The sequence below is a fragment of the Choristoneura fumiferana genome, chromosome 8 (genome assembly GCF_025370935.1).
Source record: "Choristoneura fumiferana chromosome 8, NRCan_CFum_1, whole genome shotgun sequence".
In the NCBI taxonomy this organism is placed as follows: domain Eukaryota; kingdom Metazoa; phylum Arthropoda; class Insecta; order Lepidoptera; family Tortricidae; genus Choristoneura; species Choristoneura fumiferana.
In genome coordinates this window covers 4,254,366-4,265,393 of record NC_133479.1, presented here as the reverse complement: position 1 = coordinate 4,265,393, position 11,028 = coordinate 4,254,366, and the positions used below count along the sequence as shown (strand labels likewise).

Below are 11,028 nucleotides of genomic sequence, written 5' to 3'. Positions count from 1 at the left end.
ATGTAGCAACTATGCCACCAAATAGTAGGAAAAGAATTTGAAAAAAAAATTTTTAGGGTACAGTCACCAGCATTAATATCTGCCACAGCGGAGCGTGCAAAAATATCTGACACGTCCTTCCGGCCCTAGGAATAGAGTCGTATCAGATATATAAATCGCTTGCTCGCTTGCACGCTTGTTGTGTCAGATATTGGTGCTGGTCACTGTACCTTTCATAAACATGAATAAGCTCCTATATAAGCGGATTTTACGATCGGCCGCCAACATATACTTGTTAAATATGTGTGAATTATAAACACTTTACTCATAGTGACGGACTTCAAAAATAACCTAACAAACAAAAAGTTGGAAAAACCCCGACATTGTCACTTCAAAGTTCAATATCTCAAAAACGGCTAAAACGATTTCGATAAAACATGTCTAAGAACCATCACTAAGAAACCTGCTTTCAAATTTAAAAAAAACGCATTCAAATCGGTTTACCCGTTTAAGAGCTACGATGTCACAGACAGACAGACACACATATCATAGCGGTCAAACTTATAACACCCCTCTTTTTGCGACATGGGTTAAAAATACATAAGAGCCTACATTAATGAACTAAAATAATTTCCTTGCTCACCCGCGACCTTAAGAGCCTACATTGTTTTACGGTGCATAAATAAATTATCTTATTTCTTAATCATCTTTTGAATGGTTTGCGATGTTGGAATGCATAGAAATAATTAGGTATAACAGTATGGGGTCTATTAGATAAATTTAGTATCTTCCTTCTCCCTTAGGTACTATGGCTTGGGTCTAATTTCAGCAATAACAGTTAGGATTAATGAAACACGCCTTTACAGTAAATAAATAAAAATTCAAAGTAGTTTTAATAATTATGACGAATAAAATTATTAAATTTCGGTTATATTAAATTACTTAGTCCCTTTTCTATGACACTGCATTTACTTTCCAAGCAAATGAGTACATTAAAAAAAAGTCATCATAAATAATTAAACAAATAAGTAGGTAGGTAATTGTACCAAGATTTTACTAGACCCCCATCTGTGCTCCATTATTTAACTCACATTCAAGTCAAGTAACAGAGGTACAGAATTTTACGGTAGGATCTTACACATATCCCTTTGATGAATTATAACTGCAAGTTCGTAGATAAGAATATCGCACAAAAATAATTCTTGTTTCAAATTCAGAATAATTTCTGAAACGGCAAAAGAACATACCTCTATTTTTACTTTTTTATTTAGTTTCACCTGTCCCGTTGTCTGTCTGTCTGTCTGTAATCAAATCTTGCAAATTAAATTCGACCAACTTCCAGTACTTGGACAATACAATAATTTGGTAGTAACATCCTGGTAGTCCGGCCAGGGTCGTCTCCACAGGGCGGAACTTTTCAACGGTTAATGTCATCGACTTGAAATTTGGTGTGCAAATGTAGTTTGGGTGACAATACAAGTACCTACAGTCAACAAAAAATACAGGCAGCAAAAAAAAATATAAAATGAAATTTGTATTAAAAATGAAAGAAATTACCAAGAGCTTCTTTCCCCTTGACTATTGCAAATTTGACTATAATATCTAAACATTCCGTATAGTTACGCGTTGTGTAATAATTCAGATAAAAAAACACTTAACCTATACCCACCCTGGTCGTAAATATAAATTATTTCAATAAAATATTATATAAATTTAAACACCATAAACACATGTTCAATGCTTTATGGATTTTTTTCAATTGTGCCTTTCGCACATGCACTTCATCAATTAAATAAAATTAAATCAAATAATCTCAGTAGTGTCCTACATACTTCTTATTAGTTCATCAGTTAAATCATCAGAAAATATCGCACACATATTTATTCAAACTCAAACCACACTACATCACAACAAAGACACAGTAAAAATATAAATAGAAGAAGATATAAAAATTAGAGACGTTGTGCTATAGTGTGATGCCAAAAAGACTCAGCTCAGCATGTGCCGTAGCCCTGTAACCAAGGCTGCAGCGCTGGTTTTCAGCTGAACCCCGGTGAGTGTCAATCCTTGGTTAATAAAACAAATAATGATAAAGATATAGCCCGTTATACACAGAAAGTTACCAACGATACTGTATTACAGCACGCTGGAAAAACCCGAGAACTATTAAAAACCATCAAATTACGTAAAGTTGGATACTTGGGACGTAATTAGAAATACCCGATACCAACTCCTGCAATCAATAATGATGGGCAAAGTTGAGGGAAAGAGGCGTGCTGGAAGAAGAAAGAAGTCCTGGCTTCGCAATATATGCGCGAATGTACAGGAATAGCCAGCGTTGAAAAGCTATTTCGCTTGGCTAGAGACCGGAAACAGTTCGCAGAGCTGACGGCAGACCTCCAGTCATGGAGAGCCATAAGAAGAGGAAGATAGACAGTTGAAGTTCCGCATGACAACAAGCCGTGCGCCCGTTTTTAGCACGGCATGATGTCATGGGTCCCAATCTCGAACTTTGGGTCTCCCCACATCTATAGACGCGGAGTCGGCAAAAGCCGATAGAAAAAACCTTTATGTCCACGCAATAAGCTACACAACAACAAGTCGTAACAAGTCGTGGTTCGGCTCGTGTTGGCTCGGCCGACGCCTGCCAACGCGTTGACGTCTTTTTCGCTCTTATTGCGTGGACATAAGGAGTTTTTCACTTCTTATGCTCGTAAAGTTCGTGTTCATGCTGATCTTCTGGACTTTTTATGCTCTAATGCATAAAGTAAAATCTTCGTCTAAGACCAAGGCAATCATGTGTGAACAGCCATAAACAAAAAAGTTTTTTTATTTTTATTATAAATTTTTAATTTGTATAAAACTAAAAATCAATCAAATAAATCAAAACAAATCAATAAAACTAAAACTAAATATTTCTAATTATATACATGAAAAATAAAAGGTACCTAGTAAGTGAACAATGTTTCCACTATTGTTATTTCATCTCCTCGCAATTGAAGTGAAAAGCAGTGTAAAACTCGAGCATTGAACCCATTTTCCTCTCGACATGTCTCAATATGAATATGAACGTCTCGGGTAAAATGGCTCGTTTTATTCTCTTGTTGTACAATCTACTATTTTGATCGGCTTAAGCAGGTTCCGCGTCGATAGATGTGGAGAGACCCTTTGACGCAATTCATCTTTGTTTTATATTTGTATTGTTTGATTGAAAAAAGAAAAAAATATATTTTTCCAATATTTCCTGGTAATGTAACTGACAGACTAATTAGAATCATCTTTTTTTGCCCAGGCAACCACCCAATTAGGTACAGTCACGAGCGTTAATTTGGTACCCACTTAAGATCGAACATCTGTCATTTTGTATGACAATTCAAAGGATTTTTTCAAGAAATGGGTCCCAAATTAACGCTTGTGACTTGTACTTACAACAATTCCATCACAAATCAAGTGGATAGACCTACGCCTCACAACTAAAATAAAGCTAATTTTCCATTGAATTTTTTTACAACAAACATTTAATAATGCTATGATTTCCCTGACATAACTGTTATAATAATATCATTTACTCAGGTTCTATCTGCGTGTAGTTTCAAATTTTTAATAGATATTCGTTTTTTTAATTGGCAGTTTGAAAAAGGCAAAATGGGAATGTGTTTCTTTAAAGTTGGGTTCTTGGTCGTGAATTATCTTGTGCCAATTTTCGCGGTAAATTACGATGCGTCCATGGAGGGCTTCAGTTTGGATTTTCTGCCTGATTGTGAGTATAATTTCATATTATTTTATATCCGACTACCAAGAATGGTTAGGTAATTGAATTTTGACTTGACATTAGAATCTTACTAATTTGTGAGTGAGTGAGTGAGTGAGTGTGTAAGTGAGTGAGTTTGTGAGTGAGTGAGTATGTTTGTTACTTCTTCACGCTAAAACTAATTTGGATGAAATTTGGCAAAAAGTTAGTTTATAACCTGGATTAAAACATAGGATCCCGATATTTCCACGGGCGAGGGATAAAATCTCTAAATAATAACCGCTGGGCCTAAGCCATGAAATTTGAAAAGTCATGAAATTTGATATGTAGATAGCTGGACGTCTGGAATAACACATAGGCTACTTTTTATCCCGATGTTCTTACGGGATAGGGATAAAATCTCGAACTAATAACCGCTAGGCTTAGAGTCATGAAATTTGGTATGTAGATAGTTGGAAATCTGGAATAACACATAGCCTACTTTTTATCCCGATATTCCCACGGCATAGGGATAAAATCTCGAAATAACAGCCGCTGGGTTTAGAGTCATGAAATTTGGCATGGGTGTTTTAATTTAACGTTAATGAAAACTACGATGTAATTTTAGGGAATTCCCACGAGAATTTAATAAAATCCCGGAATTTCAATTCAACTGCTGTATCTAATGATTTACGCGTGCGAAGCCGCGGGTAAACGCTAGTAGAATATAATATAAATAACTTTATTCATCCACAACACTAAATGGCATAAGAAGATTTAAAAATATCATCATTAAAAACTACAAAAATATTATGTTGATACTCGTATTTTATACTCAAAATGAAATAGGTAACAAGACGCCCCTAGCGTAATGAGGGCTATCGCGTATGAATTCGCCACTAGAGGCGCTAGTGTAGCGTGAGGTCTCCGAAATGTCAAATCTCATAGTTTTTGAGTGAGCTACGCGGGTTTATTTATAATTAGAATAATTTTGTGAATATTTTGCAATATCTGAAATTAATTATGGCAAATATGCGTTCCGGAGCAATGAATGTCTGTGTTTTGAGACAGTTTTGTCTTTCGGAAACCTTTGTCCTCCCTTTTTTTCCGAACAAAACGGGGACTATGCAACACTGTGGCATGCTCGATATTTTTATGGTACGGTTTTAAGGTGTATTAAATATGATTTTAATCTAAACTTTGTTTTCACACCTGTAAAAACAGACTTTGAAAGCCACACTTAAAAACCTCACGCAACAGTGCGCCATCTAGTGTGACAAAAAACGATAGCCCTAATTGAGATTGCCATTATGTTGGTTTTTATAATCGCTTGGTGTCACCAGTATTTCGTTGTGTTACCAAGTAACCATTGAAACCAACATATACTCGTAGACAATCGCTCGTAGACTCTAGACGCGATTTCACTTCGAGTATGTGGTCAAAAAATCGGTTGCACTAAGGTCCTCTAGCAAATAGTTATTGGTGAAAAAATTACTTCATAATGAACGAAAAAAAAACAGATAAAATAAAATATTGAAATGAGTGCCATCTAACGGGACTTTGATCATGAGCTAACCTGGAGCATCGATAAAGTTCTTTTGTAATCTTTCTCGACAAATCTTTGTCTTCCATCTTCAGGTACAGGTGTAACGGAACCAGTATCCATCGAGCCGGAAAGCCTGAAGAGCATCTTTATCTTAGTTATGGATCCTGACAGCATCTCCAAGGCCACATGGACGCGTTACGACTATTACCATGCAGCTGACATTGCCAAGAATCCAGGGTTTGACTTGGAGAAGAAGACGTTCATGTTTGTCCCAGGATACGTGGAGTTCTTAGCAGCGTTCTTAGGGTGGTCTATGGCTGAGATCTACAAGAAGCTTGGCTATAATGTTCTAATATTGGAAACTAAAGAGTTTACTGCCATGGGTTACCCAACGTAAGAGCGAGTTTTCTGAAATAGATGATTGTCGTGGCATAATAAAATAATTAATCCAGATAATTGAAATATGCACAACACAATTAAGTATAAGTTAAATACATAGTGTAAGTGATTTAGCTGGATCAGGGCAAAACCGACTCGGTTACCTTAGATAGATAGATAGAAACTTTAATCGTCATAACAAAATAACATGGCTCTATACACGTTTTTGATAAAAACAAAGGAATAAACTTTAAGAAGAAAAAACACGTTAACAATCATACAGAGAACAAAAAGATACAAAACAGATATAGAGAAACCACATAGGCGTATAATGTTTAAAAAAAAATTATAGGCCCGATAATATATATTTTTACCTAGTACATAATTCACTTCTCAGATCTAATTAAGTAAATAAAACAATATAGACAGTCAAAATAAACATTTTATGTTTATACTGCCAATATTCAGTTAAGTATGCGAATTAATGTTATGCGATTAATAATTATGCAAAATAACGCTATGCCAATTTTCTATTAGGAACGTCATGTTCGGACCCTTGTTATAGCGCTAGGAGCGGTGACCTTGCCCGATTGTATTTCTATTTCCACAATAAAGCTAGACTTCGTTTCAGGGCTGCACGTTACACACGTCGCATCGGTTTCCACGTAGCTGAGATGCTCGCCAACCTGACCAGCGTCGGTCTGGACCCCAAGAAGCTTGAGCTGGTGGGTCTCAGTTTGGGGGGGCACACTATGAGCTTCATAGCCAAGAACTACCGCCAGTTAACTGGCCGGAACATCTCCTTACTTGTTGGGCTGGACCCGGCTGGACCTTGCTTCAGACATCTAGGACCTGGTAAGTTTTTGGCTTATCTATCTAATCTAATCTAATATATAATACCTTTAAATTAGCAATTATTTGCTCGTATTACACCGGTATAATATAAATATTTCGGGGATCTCGGAAACGGCTCCAACGATTTCTATGAAATTTGGTATGTAAGGGTATTCGAGGATGAAAAATCGATCTAGCTTAGTCTTATCTCTGGGAAAACGCTGGTTACCGAGTTTTAGCCCGAGTGGAGCTCGGTAACCCAGGTACTTAATTAATACCTACTTAACAACGGAATGCTACCATGGCAAAATGAATACATGTTTTCTACTTTGTCCCATCAGCATGAAACTACCTAGCAGCAAAGAATATTCACTAAGTAAAGTTTTTAGATAGGGTGCAAGTTATATTTTTCGCCTAGGCCTAAACCGAAAAAGCGAGGAACGCCAGTTTTTATAATTTTTATTCCTTATCGTTGAATGGAGATCGCAGATCGGCAAGCGCAGCGTAGGACGTCCACCAACGAGATGGACGGATGACCTGGTTAAAGTCGCGGGTTCACGGTATATGCAAGCCGCTGCCAACCGAAGCAACTGGAGGTCTATGGGGGAGGCCTACTGTCGAAAAGTGGACGTCCTAGAGCTGAGATAATGATGATGATGATTCCTTATCGTTACAGAACTTTGAAGAAAATTTACATTGTTTCTGGACCAGAAATCGACCTCCTCGTGCAGTACTTCTATGTGCTAACGATTACAGCAAAAGGTAGTTTTTGAGCTACATATTATACATAACATCACCATCATATCAGTAGTAGGGCGTCCACTATTGGACTTAGGCCTCTCCCATAGATCCCCAGTTGCTTCTGTTGGAAGCGGCCTGCAACCACCAACTATCGGCAACCAGCAACGAACCGACACCCAACCAATTTATGATACGATCCCGTAATGAAACCCCGAAAATATCTCTCTCCGTAGCTCGCTGAACAACTCTGAAACGATTGTCTTCGTTCTAGAAGTTAGACCTACCTAATTGAACTGCTTTGTCCTAAGTATATGAATACCTACGCGTCAACAACTTCAATAACGGAATTCTCAACCATAACCGGCTTTAACATAAAATTAAACATTCTCGTTTCTTTCGCAGACCAAAGATTGGATTCTACCGATGCAGACTTCGTCCTCAACATTGCCACGAACATAAATGAGTATGGCATGAGCGCCAACCTCGGTCACGTTACTTTCTACGTTAACGGCGGCGAATACCAACCAAGAGAAGCCTGGTGGTTGCCTTGCTCTCTAGAATGCAGCCACGTTCGTTCATTCTTCCTCTGGCTATCAGCTCTACAAAACCCTCATAACTTCATTGGCATCCAATGCGATACAATCCAGCAAGCGAGGAACAACGATTGCTATGATAGAACCCCTACGGTTACTAATACCATGGACTTGTACACTGATAGAACTAAACCAGGGATATATTACTTGGCCACGTTCAATAAATTTCCCTACTATTTGGGACTGAGGGGGATTGAAAAGAATAACAAGGGTATTTCCAGGCAAAAAACAGGATTTAGTAATGCTGAAAGTTACGTTGAAAGCGCAGCGAAGATTTATAATATGACAAAGTTTTTGTTGCAATTCAAATGATATTCGTACTTACCTACTAAGTACTCCTAGCATTGTGATTGAGTTGACTAAAAAATGTACTCAGCTGCCAATGCATAATTTTTAATTGTTACATAGAAGGAAGCATTAATAAAATGTTAAAAAAATAATCTTTAATACTAACTTCTTCCCTTTTTTTTTTTTTTCGTAGCCGTGGTGGCCTAGTGGTTTGACCTATCGCCTCTCAAACAGAGGGTCGTGGGTTCAAACCCCGGCTCGCACCTCTGAGTTTTTCGAAATTCATGTGCGGAATTACATTTGAAATTTACCACGAGCTTTGCGGTGAAGGAAAACATCGTGAGGAAACCTGCACAAACCTGCGAAGAAATTCAATGGTGCGTGTGAAGTTCCCAATCCGCACTGGGCCCGCGTGGGAACTATGGCCCAAGCCCTCTTGTTCTGAGAGGAGGCCTGTGCCCAGCAGTGGGACGTATATAGGCTGGGATGATGACTAACTTTTTTGTTTACTGAACTGTTTGCTAACTGTACCTACTTGCATTGTCATCCAACCTACATATTGTGTACCTTTCAAGTGAATCCGATTACTAGAAGTGAATCAAAATTAACTCGCAAGATTTCACCCAAATAAAATACAACAACAAACAGGGAAACGTAAGGCTACATAATTCTGATGTGGGATCAATAGAATATTGCTCTACATGCCATTTTAGTTCACACCGCTTTCCCCACTTTTGCCCACTATTTTCTATTTTTATTTCGTTCCTTATCGGATTCTTAAATAAGTAGGTAGGTGATAACAAAATGGATAACACGTCTGGAATCGAGTTTAGCTCGACATGTTCGGGCTTCTTCTGGGAGCAACGCGACTCGGCGGCTGCTGCAACACGCGCACTGCGCGCCACCGCCCTGCTCACGCGACTATCTACCAGACGAAACTAATACCGGCGCACAACTACCCGCGTTTTCATCGTCATTTTTGTTATAATTGTCAAAAGTAGGGTAACATACAAAACTAACAACATTCCTCTGTAAAGGCACATCCACACTAACCGATAACGCGATGACGAGTGAGTCTCACGGTAGTTTCATGTTTAAAGTAGGTAGGTATACAAGTTTAACAAATGTGTGACATAGACTGGCCAGCGAAAGCTGTCCACGCATTTTTTACGAAACTTTAATCTGGTATCATTTTTGAGACTGTCAAAATTGACATATTGTCATTCTAGCCGCTTAAATAATTTTGATACTTCTGCTATAAAAAAAAATAGTTTTTGTTTAATTCAACCTCCTACCATCCTCAAAATGCAAAAATGATTATTTTAGAATTAAAATGTTAGAAATATTCAATTCCAATCTGGTCAAAATGGTCCAAAAATTGTTGCGTCTGGACTGTACGTAAATGGACACTGACAAAGTTTATAAAATTTACCAAGGGACTCCTAAAGTGCATCATCAACTTTCACACATTACTACATGAGTTAAAATGCAGCTTGAAGAGTCCCCAGTTTGATTTGATATCTGGAAATTTTAAATAATATTTAAGTATCAACACCGTTTAATCAGTGTACAGTACAGCAAGTGTTGTCAGCCTCGTTTCTTTTTAATTTGCCGCGGTTACTCGTGGACAGCTTGCGCTGGTTAGTTTAGTACAAAATGGGCAAAGGAAGGACAAACTGAGGCACCGACAGCGAAAACTATACTAAATCGGAAGGTTCAATGATCGAAACTTGCAAATTTTTGATACGAACTAAACAGCCACCTCTACATTTGCGACTCTGGCTGGTTACAATAAGGTTGTACGTACATGGTTGTACATTCAGCATGAAATATATCGTAGCAGACAAAGTGTTTCAAACACTTTGGTACGCCATATATTTTGTATCGCGTGCCGAACTATTTGACCATTTTGGCGACTACTATATTTGATGCTGACTGTACCAAGTGATGATATCTTATCGCGTCCGAACTGATGATCGTAATCCTACTATAAGTTTGTGAGTATGTGTGTGTATGTATGTTTATTACTCTTTCACGCTAAAACGGCTGGGCGGATTTAGATGAAATTTGGTATAATATATATATTTATAATTTATGTATTATACCAAATTTAATTATATGTAAATCGTTAATTTTTAAAATATATTTTTTTTAATTTGGTATTTTTATCCCGATGTTCCCGCGTTTGTACCGCCATCATTGTTCTCAACACTTTTTTTATCAGATTTCTTAAGAAATAGGTACAACAAACATCAACATCCGACACATATTGATGAATGTTAACACACGTTGATGTTGGTTGTACCAATTACTTAAGAAATCTGATAAAAAAAGTGTTGAGAACAATGACGGCGGTACAAGCGCTTGAATATTCACCCTCCCATGGGATAAGGATAAAGTCTTGAAATTTCAACCGCTGGGTTTAAAGCCACGACACAGTTGTTTTTAGCGCAAGATCAATGAAGACTACGTAATATTTTTTGAGATTATCGGGATAAAAAGTAGCCTATGTTTTATTCCAGATGTCCAGCTATCTACATACCAATTTTCATCCAAATCCGTCCAGCCGTTTCAGCGTGAAGGAGTGACAAACATACTTACTCACTCACAAACTTTCGCATTTAAAATATTAGTAGGAAGTGGGACTAGTTAAATAATTAATTAAACTTCGGTGCTTTTACATTTTAAGCCACTATTAAAAACCTTAGCAGGTTTACGCAATCAACACTACATACATACACAACCTACACTAACGCCTGATGATTATCTTCACTAAAGGAGAAGACCCGATTGTTTGCAATTATATTCTGCCAGGCGTTATTTTACAAGAAAAAAAAATGATAATTTAATTTTGTGCTTTTTGTCGTCAGATGTCTTCTGGTCCAATATTTCACAGTGCCTGAAGACTAGTCTTCGACCACTGTGTGTTGCCATGCCAG

General features: G+C 37.5%; 1 protein-coding gene across 2 annotated transcripts; it reads left to right on the top strand.

The window, feature by feature from the left end:
* The first annotated feature begins 1,734 nt into the window (after positions 1–1,734).
* LOC141429993 (lipase member H-A-like) lies at positions 1,735–8,217 on the top strand. Of its 2 annotated transcripts, none has more exons than XM_074090523.1 (5): positions 1,735–2,032; positions 3,610–3,739; positions 5,348–5,648; positions 6,265–6,488; positions 7,611–8,217. In XM_074090523.1, the coding sequence occupies exons 2-5, from the start codon at positions 3,625–3,627 to the stop codon at positions 8,111–8,113; spliced, it is 1,143 nt and encodes a 380-aa protein (XP_073946624.1). In that variant the 5' UTR covers positions 1,735–2,032; positions 3,610–3,624; the 3' UTR covers positions 8,114–8,217. The 2 variants fall into 2 exon arrangements, with proteins under 2 accessions (XP_073946624.1, XP_073946625.1); XM_074090524.1 differs by lacking the exon at positions 7,611–8,217 and adding an exon at positions 7,144–7,228.
* Positions 8,218–11,028: the final 2,811 nt, after the last annotated feature.